Source organism: Cucurbita moschata, unplaced genomic scaffold (assembly GCF_002738365.1).
Source record: "Cucurbita moschata cultivar Rifu unplaced genomic scaffold, Cmos_1.0 Cmo_Scf00063, whole genome shotgun sequence".
Taxonomy (NCBI): Eukaryota; Viridiplantae; Streptophyta; class Magnoliopsida; order Cucurbitales; family Cucurbitaceae; genus Cucurbita; species Cucurbita moschata.
In genome coordinates, this window is record NW_019268579.1 from 954,009 (window position 1) to 965,605 (window position 11,597).

Consider the following 11,597-nt stretch of genomic DNA (forward strand, 5'->3'; position numbering starts at 1 on the left):
GACATATATATATCTTAAGCTATTAAGGATTGCAAACTTTGTGGACATATATATATCTTAAGCTGTTAAAGATTGCAAACTTTGTGGACATATATATATCTTAAGCTATTAAGGATTGCAAACTTTGTGGACATATATATATCTTAAGCTGTTAAAGATTGCAAACTTTGTGGACATATATATATCTTAAGCTATTAAGGATTGCAAACTTTATGGACATATATATATCTTAAGCTATTAAGGATTGCAAACTTTGTGGACATATATATATCTTAAGCTATTAAGGATTGCAAACTTTGTGGACATATATATATCTTAAGCTATTAAGGATTGCAAACTTTGTGGACATATATATATCTTAAGCTGTTAAAGATTGCAAACTTTGTGGACATATATATATCTTAAGCTATTAAGGATTGCAAACTTTGTATATCTTAAGCCGTTATAGATACCAAATTTATTGAAACCAAAATACATAATCTTTCATTTCATGTTTTAAAAACCAAGTCTCAGAAGGAATCAAGAAGAAGACTCCTCGGAAACCAACTGTTTTACAGTTCCGCATAACTTGGAAACTACAAGTTGACTTTCAACAACTGGGCCTCCGGATATGTTGGAGGGTTGGTGGTCCAGGTAGGTCTGAATCTCAGACTCTCGGATGCGGAATTTGGTCCCGGGCACAGGCTCCAACCCAATCACCCCTGAAAGTGGATTCCAAGGGCGGTCGTAGCCTAAAGCTAACGACCATGATTTTGTTTTCCCTCCTTTCAACTCTGCCACCACTCCTGATAGCCTTTCCTCCACCATTTCTCGGTCTGCCGCGTCCCAAGTTTTAAATTGTGATGTTTCGTTGGCTTCACTCCTTGTTGCCTTCGCTCTCATCTACCCATCATTTAGTTCAACGTACAAGATAGGATAATAATCCAAAATCAAATCATACTCATCATAAACAACGTACCTGTAGTGGGCAAACTATAACCAACCCTTGTGAAGCTATACGCTGGAGGAAATGGGAGTAGTCGTATTCGGCGGCGCAGCCAGGAAGGAAGAAGAGGAGAGGATACGAACCTTGGGCGGTGGGCGCGAGGATCGACAATGGGGTTGAAGGTGAAAAGGCGTCAGAATCCTCCATAGCGGTCGACGTTACCTCAAATTTTCCTTTTCGGAAAGGTTTAACGGAAGGAGTGTGGAGCGGTAGCGGATCAGATAGGACGACATGGGCGCTCCTTTTGGGCACTATTTTGAAAATAGCCTGCACCACATCTATGTAGAGAGGAAGCTTGGATATAATGAAGATTAATGCGACGGGGACAAGAACAATGGTGTAGAGCAAAGCAGCGTGATGTGGAATGTGTCGATGCATCAGAAAGTAGTGGCCCGCACAAAAGGAAATCAACATGGAGATGATGGAACCGAAAAGCGAGGAAAAGCCGATGAAGAGTTTCCAAGGCAAGTTTGTTCTGAAGTCATTGGCGTCAAAGCGATGGGTGAGGATGGCAAGAAAGATGGTGACTGAGGTTGAAGAGAGGCAGAGGGCGATGAGGGAAAAAAGGGCGAACGTAAAAAAGGCTTCCCGATCTTGAAGGAATGGGGAGCCGTCGCGGGGGTTAAACCCACCTGGGATGCTGGCAACGGAAGTAAATGCTACGGTTACAATCAGGGCACCCACCACAGAGCAGGACTTGGAGGTCTTAATCAGCCAGTCTCCGCTTTTTTGCACCAGATCCATGTGGGTTTCATGGAAGATTGCGGTCGCATTCTTTCCTTCCTTGTTATAGTGGGCAAAGAAGTAGAGCGGCACAGACTCCTCAACGAACTGCCCACAACATTTTCAATTGCTTTTCATCAAATCTACCTCTCCAAGACTGTACAATATATTGGCTAACAATTAATAATATTACCTTATACCACTTAATTTCCCATTGCATCTGCAGCGCAGCTCCGGTGATGCGCCAAATCATGGACTTTGAGGCGGCGGCTGCCAGATGCAGCGCACTGTTCCCATTATCATCCACGGCTCGAAACAGGTTTTCTTTGTAAACTTTGGGGCTGAGTAAAAATCTGTACACGTCCGGCTGTCCATACTCGGCAGCCAACAGCACCACGTTCTTCTTATCTTTCCCAGCATCATAGATGGACAACGGAAAACGACAGAACATTCCCTTCACAATCTCAATCACTCCATTCTTTGCTGCTAATAACATTGGTGTCTCTGGTGGTGTTCATATAATCGCAAACCAACTATTTAATTAATCAACCAAAATAGCTACATATATAAGTAAAGAAATAGTAAACCTTGGAAATCCTTTGGCTTTGGCTTCTCTGCTTCTGTTGGTTTACTCTCAATGTGAACACTGAACAGGACGTCATCATCTTGGAAGGAGTAAGGAAGCGTAACACCAGCTTGGTCGGGTGTTTGAGAAGTTGAATCCATGGGAATTCCTCCGTTGCAGTCATATTCATCGGGTGCAGCATATTCAAGAAGCTTCTCCATCACTTGAACTGACCAAGTGTGTTTCTCTTTCTGCCTCCGTATCTTTTTGAATTCAGCAGATCCTTGAATTAGTTAGTTAATTCAAGAACTCGTCAGCATTCATTTCAGCACACCCTTAAATTAGTTCACTGCTGGAGTATTGAGAAAACAGTAATGCATAGCACGTACCCCACCCAAGACTGATCAAGATGGCCGAGAAAACAATTTGAAAAAAGTGGATGCAGGTATTGTAGTTTCGGGGGACATTTGTAATTGAGGCCTCCTTCGCTGCCATGAACAAGAATGAGTATTTTGTTATAGTTTATAAAACTAAGGGACCTAGCACCTCATTGCTTATGGCTATATACCCAATCCATGAGCTTTAAGAAGTTGAGTATCCAGACGTTGGTGGGGTTCAGCAGCCTCCGAACTTTCACCACCTTCCACCATAATATTTCTCCCCGCATCATCTGTATCCTTCTTCGATTCATCATTTTTGAAATCGTGGCATATTCGTTTCAAACCGCTGCCTGCAATGTTTGCATAAGAATGAAAGAATTGGGGTATGAAATTAGGAAGGTTTATTTGGTTGGTATGAACCTTTTAAAAATCCATCCCACACCCATGTGAAGAAGTCGATGCATGTCTCGTAGTTAGCCGGAAAACAGGGAGTAGAAGTGTTTGGGTTGGACATACGGTCGATCCAGTCTCTGATAAGGGAGTCTATTGGTTGAGGGTTTAGTTGATCCACATGTGTGCCTTCCTTCCAAGAATCAAGTTTTAGTAAGGGGAGATTAAAGGGAGTTTGAGATGGAAGTTTTGGTGGGACACTCACAGTAATACGCGATGTTCCGCCATCCCCTGATTTGGCTTCCACTTTTGAAGGCTGTTGGCTTACTCGCTAGAACATGGAGAGGCGTCACGCCATCCTTGGTCACCCAGTGCATGGCCTCATTGTGCAGGTGAAGTATATGAAATGCCAAATCTGTGGCTCAACTTCTGAATCTTCTCAAAATCAAACTCAACCAAGCTGAAAGTGAGTGGAGAATAATGTAGTAAAAAAGCTCACCAAAGTGATCGTTTCGGAGGGCTGAATGTAGCACGGTGTCTCCATTGCTCGACAATCTACAGTTGGCGGTGATTCCAGAGTCGAGGTCTCTGCAAAAATGGTAAAGGCAAAAAAAGGCGTCCCTGTTGCCAGACGCAGCCGCCAAGTACAGAGGTGTTTCGTCGATTTTGTTTCTCTTTTCTACCAACTTGTGATGGGCTGAAGCAATGGCGTAGCACATTGTGGCGCTCCCCATCTGCGCAGCAAGGTGGAGAGGATTTTCTTTCCTGTCATTTGTAGTCTCAAGAAGTTCATCGCGCTTACTGTCTTTTATGCGGTTCACAAGCTTTTGCACCATTTCTTCCCGATTGTCAAGAACAGCCAAATGCAGCGCGGTGTCGCCATTTCGGGTCAGCTTCAACCCTTGAGCTTCTGGGTGTTTCTCATACTTCTTAATTACTTTCTCCCATTCCGTTCTCTTCGTGTTTATGTAAAGAAAATCTCGTAACGTTGCTTCGTGCTTCTCGTTCATACTCTCCTCCTTAATACTGAACTTATGCACACCTTCTCCACAAATATGGTGTCCTTTATATATAAAATATGGCATCTCATCTCTCTTCCAAAACACATATCAAATGTGTGTATAATCTTCCTTTAAGCTACCAAAAATATTCTCTTCTTCAACCACAAGCATTTCTTTTTCTTTTCTTTTCTTTTCTTTTCTCTGTCTTTTGCTTTATCTGGTGTTGTTAGGAGGCGTATAATTCTCTTCAAAACAGGAATATAATAAGAACTACTGCATATAAGTGTCTGAGTTGATTTGAATTGCTGCATCAACTAGCTTGATTAGCTTATCACAAACCAGATATACATTTTTAATATCCGCCAGCAAAAAGAAAAGAACATAGTTAACAGGGTATGTAACGACCCGACTTATCCTGACGGTAGCGGTCAAGGTCATTATGAAAGATAATGCAATTTATTTGGAAAAAGGATGAAAAGCATGCAGAATTTTATTACAAATCATGTGCGGGGTACTCCTTTAAAATTTAGCAAAATAATGCCGCCTAACACTATTTAAAACAAGGAGGAAATTTAAATCAAAGAAAGGCTGATGTTGGCCGCCTAGCTCCCACAAACTAGGCGTCCACATCATAGTTTAAATTATTACAAAAGAGCTCTCCCACCAAAATGAGACTACAGGCAAAAAACATAAATATTCTTGAATCGCCTCATGACTGACTTTGGCATCCTACTCGTCACCTCCGTGCCACAGCTTCGCCTGAAAAATCATTTTTAAAAAAAATAGGGTGAGTATAAAAATACTCCGTAAGGAACTTCCCTATTGGGGGTCAAGATATGAATCGTCATAAGGCGATTAGCCAAAACACGCAGCAGGTGACCACCACTTTCAATCCTTAAAGAGGATACTCCTATTTGGTTACCCGAAACACACAGCATGTAACCATTATTACGAGGACCTCACCTCCTTATTTCCTCCCATTGACTATCAACGACTGGTTACCCGATACACACAGCGTGTAACTATTTCCACGAGGACCTCACCTCCTTATTTCCTCCCATTGACTATCAACAGCTGGTTACCCAATACACACAGCGTGTAACCATTACTGGATAGTCTTTTTTTTGTAACCACCCCCAAATGTGACTAGTGGTGGCTAGTTACCCGAAACACACAGCGAGTAACTATTACCACAACCCTTACTCATGTCTACCTACAAGCCCATTATGTCGGCAATAGACACATATCGTCAGACTGCCCAACCTAACCATATTACCCTACGATCCGAATACACAACCATTTGATTACGCAACCATCAGAATATGCCGCAATCAGAACATACGACAATCAAAACATACGCCAATTAGAACATACGCCAATCAGAACATAGGACAATCAGAATACATAGCAATCAAGATACATGTCAACCAGGTTGCATAACATTACACACAAAGATCAGATTGTTCCCGGCAACGGGTTACCCAGCACCTAGCCCATAGACGATTCCATTCAACCCATTTTCAAAAAAACAAAACATTTATTTTCAACAGGCGAGTCCCTTACCTGAGAAGCTACGTTCTTTGCGTTTCCTAACCAACGACGATCCGATTCCCCTCGAATCGAGCCTTCCTCCTTCGCAGGCGTTGAACCTTTGCTACGTCTAACCCTCTTGAAGTCGGTTTTGGCAACGACGATGTCGTTCCCTTGCGGTGGCGAGGCGGCGATGTGGTGTTGGGCAGATGTTGTCTAATATGAGAAGGGGCGGAACGGTGTGGAAGCAATCGGTTGCGGGGCCGTGGCTGAAGGGAGAAACGTGAAACAAAAAAAGAAGGAAAAGAGCAGGCAGGTGGCGGATGGGTTTATTTATTTATTTATTTTATATATATATATATTTTTTTTTTTTCTTTGTCGTGGGCCCAAAATGTGGGCCTTACGGAGAAATGCAACTCAATTATTGAACTAAACAATTGGTTGAAAGAGGCATGGATTTTGTTTGAATTGATGAGTAATGTGTGAATTTGCAAGTAGATACTGCCACAATTGATGAGTTAATGATCGTTGAAACCAAAAAAACAATGGTTTTTATTGGGATTTGCTGCCACAACTGATTCACATCTCCCTACCTCCCTCCCTCCTGTGTACACTACTCAAACCAACCACTTTCATCGATCTAATATCTGCTCTTTGAATCAGCTACCATGGAAAGGAGCCTTGCAACACCTTGTGTCCACTGATCGTACTCTCTCTGGCTCCTGCACTCGAACTCAACTATGCCTCGCATTTCTGTCTTCAACCCAAAGTAACGCCGCTTCTCTCCGCCCTCGAACAAGTGTCGTCCTGGCCATGCTGCCACGTCCTTGCATACGCCCACCACCACGTCTGCACTCCCAACAACAACAACCACAACAACCATCAATATTCTAATTCCCGAGTTGTTACAATCAATATTCACTCATCACTTACTCTTCTTCTTTTTGGTCAGTGTTCCTGCAACGTGTTTGCTCTTCATCTTCAGCATCACCTGCCCACTGCGGTGAATGTAAACACACACTATTTTCCAGTGAAGATCCCCTGCATCATTACCAACTCAAACCCATTACACCCATGTGTTATTTCCATATGGGAAGTAAGTGTTCACAAAATCAGCTCCGAAAGAACACCTTGGCGCGTGCGCTTGAGAAGCTCGGTGCCTCTTGCAAGCAGATCTTGGGTGTGAGCGAAGTGGAAGTTCTCAGGTTGGTGAGGCTCTGCCTCTTGGTTATGACCGCCGTTTGTGTGCTGCATGTTGCCTTTCGTTGCTGCTCCTTTGTCCACTGGTAACACAGATGATATATTCCATACTTCCTTTAGTGCTCTTGCCTTGAGTGTTGCTGCTCCCCGTAGAGCTACAAAAAAAAAACAAAGATAAAGTATTAGGATTCATTTTCAATAAATTCCCTTCTTTCCATTAACACTTCATTAATGCCCTACCTGTGGCTGCCGCAGCGGTAAGAGTAGAGATATCATCATGAGATCTAACGTTGACAGCAGAGCTAATGACCGAAGCAAGGTGGTCTCTTTCGGCCCCCATTGCCTCCGCCGCCTCCACACACTGAGCAGCGACCAAGGTAGCGGCCGAGGCCACCGCCATATCCGTCTTAGCCGACTGCTCGTTCTTCTTTGACGAGGAAGAAGCAGCTTGGAAAGCTGCAATAGCGGCCACCGCAGCTGCCACTGCAGCAACCGAAACAGCGGCGTGGAGTTGGGCATTGTGGGCTCTGTTCTCTTCTTTTTTCTTCTCTTTTCTGTCCTTCAGCCACCTGCCCACCGTCTTCGATGCTCCGCCGGCTGTTCCACCGACATTTCCGGCACTTGCACGGCCGTTAGTGAAAAAGGGCTGAATGCTGTGATTTGCTCGAAAGAACTGCAAATAGAGGAAGGTCGAAGATAATGAATGAGAATGAATGTAGTGTTTACTGTGAAGCTGAAAGCCATTATTTATGCAACCATTAATAGATCCATGGCTGAGCTGCTTTTATTAACCGTCGCAGGTAACTTTAGGAAGGAACAATCCAACCAAATATGCTTTTATATTTTAAAAATATTTCTTTCTTAACGTTCTTTACAAAGATCATGCAATTTAAATTATTTAACGAGTTAAAAAACGCGGCTAACTTTTTCCAAATTTCCAATTTTTCTTCTTTGAATATTTTATTTAGTTGTTAAATTCATCTATTTTTACAAAAAGGTGGGAATTAAAAGCAAAATTTTGAAGTATAACACCAAAAATAAAGTAAAATTACACGAGTTTATGGAAGTTCACACTATGATTTTACCACTAGAAATTAAAAATTAAAAATTGCAACTTATTTTAAACTATTTTCTCGAGAAAAGGAAAATAAATGCAACTTAAAAGAAGACGAAAAAAGCTGCAGCCGACTTGCCTTAGAACACACTGCAGACAGACTGTGAAACAGAAGGCTGCTAGTAACAGAGGAAACAGAGTAGTTGTCTCCTAAATTCGAAATTTAAGAGAGATTTCTTTGTTACCTTAACGACGTCGTCGAATTCCTCCGAAGGCGACACCGGCGGGCTGTCTGTTTCCGTCAAAGACCCGCCGTTCAAAGGCCCACTGCTGTGTGAAAGCCTCCCGGACGTCAACGGCGACACCTCCTGCCAAAAACAAAACAAACCCAAAATTCTAATCAACAAACTTCTTAAACCCAAGCCCACTGGCGGATTGTGATTCAAATTTTGTGACCTCTCTGACGGATTGTGACATTATGCGATCAAGCACCAGCTGAGACGTGGCGGTAGAAGAAAAAGAGAAGTGGTTTCCGTTCCCATGATGAATAGGGAACTCCTCCAACTCGCCGGAGACGTCTTCGGGAATAGACGACGTAGTACAGGAAGACCCACTGGCGGATTTTGAAGGTAAATGCATAGGCATGGGCATAGGCATTGAAGGAGGAGGGGGTGCCAGAGCCTTGGAGACTTCGAGGGCTGAGGCACTCCATGAGCGAGAGAGGAACTCCATCGGCGCTCTTGGGCTTTCTGGTAAGTGAGTTCTACAGGGTTTCAGGGAGTAAGAATCGTCCATTAAACTAGTAGTGGTTGCAATGGTGAAGCTGAAGAGGGGTTTTGTTTGTGTTTTTTGGGCGTTGAATGAGGAACAGAGAGTTTGATGAAGAGAGAGCGGTGTTGGGTTTGGGTTTGGGTTTTATGCTTTGCCTTCCCCTCAACCCTTTTATTCACAGACCTTTAATCGGTGTGTGTATGGTGAAACAGTGAACGCATGTGGACCACACCTTAGTCAAATTTTGCATGTGCCTCAAAGGAAAAGATATAGCAGAGGCAATTTAACGCCCAAAAAAGAAACAAGAAGAATTGAGGGATTAAGAGAGGGAGTATTGGTGAGGGTGGAGGAGTTCATCAGCCTGCCTTGTTCCTTTAGAAAAAGAAAAAGTGAAAGGCCAAATGCACGCATCCCTAAGAGTCTTTGGCAAGTCAAAAAGTGGAGTGGCTCCCCCTCTATGCTATACTATGATACACACTCCCATTCCTTCCATACCTTCCTTTCATTGCCAATCATACTAATTACTGATTAATAATGTAGTAAAGATACACAAAAGAGATGGAAAGTGTTCTTTAAATGGAATAAAGTGAAGCTTAAAAGAACTAAACACAACACTTTGGCAATCTAATCACACTGTGAATCCTTTTGAAAGAAAGAAAGAACAGGAATAATGTTGAGATGATGATCAAGTTGACCCATCAAACTGGATTTCTCAAGTAAAATGAGTGAAATTCTGTTGTTTTCTTTCTGATTGGCTTTTTTCTTCCGATGTTTGAATTGAATGAAGGGGTGAAGGAATAGTGGGAGGAAAGGAAGGAGCCCAGTTGAATACAAACACATCCCATCACCTCCTCTGCTACAACTTTGGCCTACTTCTCTGAAATGGGCCCATACATCATCAACCTCTGCTAGTGTTAGTGACTTGAGCAACTGATCCCATTGCATTTTCCCTACATTGTCATAGGTCTTGCCAATGTCCTAACCCGACATGTTTTCAGGTTAAGACAAAAATGTGGCTGATCCAAAGGCTCCCACTATTCTTCAGCCTTTGAATGACAAAGCTGTTGCAAATGGAGAGTGGAGAGTGACTTATGCTACTCTGCGCGTGCCTGCTTGTACCATCTTCATCATCTGTGTTTCATTATTTTATGGCCCCAAACAGATCAAGCACAGATGAAAGAAGAGTGAGAGATATGGCAAATGGGCACAGTTTTTCTTTCTCATTTCTTTACTTTTGAACAAAAAGGGAACACCTTTATTCCTTTTGCCTCATTTTCTCTATGCTCATCAACACATTTCTTCCTATTGCATTGTTTTGTTGCTCTTTTGTGTTATTTGACATTTTCACTTTGTCATCTATTTATTTGTTTTCATCTAATTGGCTTCGCTGGGAGGCTATGACTGCCTAGACTGCTCTATATAGAACATGACTGTCCATAATTCAGCTGCGAAAATCCCGAGAAAGAATTTCCTTCTTTTCCTTCCGATCAAGGCTTGTAATCAATTAAGTTTCTCAAACATTCTTTTTGTCCTCTTATTGGCTTTTTAAGTGGGAATTAATCATTCGTTGGTACTTTGCGTACGCAACTTGGAACCAACTCTGCCATTCATTTCCTGACGTTTTTCCTGTAACCAAATTTCCTTCCTGGAAAAAGGAAGCCATAAGCTCTGAAGCCGTGCTATCATTTCATGGTTTCATACAAGTGTATACCAGAACTTGCTTAGTCATGTCATATGTTGTTTGTGACTATTTCTGATACGTATATTCCATTTAAAGATTGCTGTTCTTGAAGCTGTTTACCCCACAGAATCAAATGGTAGTTTTGGGTTAAGAAAGTTTGCAACAACAAGCCAATATCTTCGAATCTTTCAAACAGTAAGAACCAGCAATTACTGAAGCAGCCGTTGTGACAACAGAAATGAAGTTATGGTTCTACTATTGCGGTTGGAAAAGGGGCACTGTACAGCCAATCCTACGTTTCACTTTCAAAGCTCTAACTTTAAATCTAGAATCTTATGGCCAGCAATGGTGATGACGACCAGAGTTGTTTGAAAATGAGCAGTTGTTTGAACGGTGATGACGCCTCTGTGGAGTGAGAAAGAGGGAGTCTGCAAAAGAAGCCAAAGTGAGTTCTGCAACTCTGTCCATATTATCGGAATTAAGAGAAACATTCTGAGATTCCAATCGCTGAATGAAACCAGAAATAGGTGGAAGGGCGTGGTATATACAGCAGCCTTTTTCTTACAGTGGATGAGTGCAAGAGATAATTCATTCACTGCGAGGATCCCAAGAAGAAATATGAAGGCTTGTATGCCGAAGCATGCCAAGCAAGGAAAATTCCATTACAAATGGTGTTGATTCAAGAGTGTAGTGGTGTGGTTAAAGAAGTAAAGAAAACACACAAAAAGCTACCATGTGGTCCTCGGCTGGAAGAAGAGCTGGGGCATCTTCTTTGGTTCCAGAAACAAGTGGATTGTGGCAGGGCTATTTGATCTTCAAGGACATGAATGATTAAGCTGTGATTTGAAGTGCCAAGTAATTCGTAGAGATAAATGAGAGAAAGATTAAGAGTTAACTGCAAGGAGGCAACATCACATTTTAGGGCCGTCTAATGATGATTTTGATCATAGTGTTCTGTTTTCTTTAACAGTACGTTTGTTTATCAAAATCTTCCTTTTTGGTAGTCTACATCTTGAAAAAGTTGTTAGAATCTTGATTCAAATAAAGAAACTAGAAAAGTAGTTTTCAAAAAATTTCAAAAGTGATATTGAAAAGTAGAAATCAAAGCAAATGACTCGGGAAAGAATGCTTGAAAGAAGATGATTATGAAGCAGGACCCAAGAACACAAAATCTCAAGAAGGAAAAGAGGATGAATTAAATATACATGTATGTTGTTTTTAGATCAGGAAGCTCTTGACCAAATTCTTTTACTTGGTTGGATTTGTGACTCTTGAACAAAATTTAAAAAAAAAAAAAAAAAAAAAAAAAAAAAAAAA

The 11,597-nt window shown here is 41.9% G+C and overlaps 2 protein-coding genes across 6 annotated transcripts; both read right to left on the minus strand.

Annotated features, from left to right (window-relative positions):
• Window positions 1-432: 432 nt before the first annotated feature.
• On the minus strand, window positions 433-4,157 carry LOC111437338. 5 transcript variants are annotated; one of them, XM_023075247.1, is made up of 10 exons: window positions 3,846-4,150; window positions 3,543-3,777; window positions 3,309-3,458; window positions 3,074-3,232; window positions 2,842-3,003; window positions 2,663-2,761; window positions 2,296-2,556; window positions 1,902-2,218; window positions 959-1,816; window positions 433-882 (listed from the first exon to the last, which is right to left on the minus strand). In XM_023075247.1, the coding sequence occupies exons 2-10, from the start codon at window positions 3,775-3,777 to the stop codon at window positions 520-522; spliced, it is 2,604 nt and encodes an 867-aa protein (XP_022931015.1). In that variant the 5' UTR covers window positions 3,846-4,150; the 3' UTR covers window positions 433-519. The 5 variants fall into 5 exon arrangements, with proteins under 5 accessions (XP_022931015.1, XP_022931014.1, XP_022931012.1 ...); XM_023075246.1 differs by having other exon boundaries at window positions 433-870; window positions 3,543-4,157; XM_023075244.1 differs by having other exon boundaries at window positions 3,543-4,151.
• Window positions 4,158-5,998: 1,841 nt separating this feature from the next.
• On the minus strand, window positions 5,999-8,937 carry LOC111437343 (VAN3-binding protein-like). The gene is made up of 6 exons (XM_023075257.1): window positions 8,285-8,937; window positions 8,074-8,196; window positions 7,015-7,447; window positions 6,705-6,929; window positions 6,508-6,615; window positions 5,999-6,423 (listed from the first exon to the last, which is right to left on the minus strand). The coding sequence occupies exons 1-6, from the start codon at window positions 8,621-8,623 to the stop codon at window positions 6,215-6,217; spliced, it is 1,437 nt and encodes a 478-aa protein (XP_022931025.1). The 5' UTR covers window positions 8,624-8,937; the 3' UTR covers window positions 5,999-6,214.
• Window positions 8,938-11,597: the final 2,660 nt, after the last annotated feature.

Bases quoted from the DNA above. Each gene is read 5' to 3' on its own strand.
- LOC111437343 (XM_023075257.1), bottom strand. From the start codon at position 8,623: ATGGACGATTCTTACTCCCTGAAACCCTGTAGAACTCACTTACCAGAA. The intron at 7,448-8,073 runs GTAACAAAGAAA...CTCTATTTGCAG, and splicing joins AATTCGACGACGTCGTTAAG to TTCTTTCGAGCAAATCACAG. The intron at 6,930-7,014 runs GTAGGGCATTAA...TTTTTTTTGTAG, and splicing joins TACCGCTGCGGCAGCCACAG to CTCTACGGGGAGCAGCAACA.
- LOC111437338 (XM_023075244.1), bottom strand. From the start codon at position 4,128: ATGCCATATTTTATATATAAAGGACACCATATTTGTGGAGAAGGTGTG. The intron at 3,459-3,542 runs GTGAGCTTTTTT...GTTGAGCCACAG, and splicing joins CCTCCGAAACGATCACTTTG to ATTTGGCATTTCATATACTT. The intron at 3,004-3,073 runs GTTCATACCAAC...CAAACATTGCAG, and splicing joins GTGGGATGGATTTTTAAAAG to GCAGCGGTTTGAAACGAATA.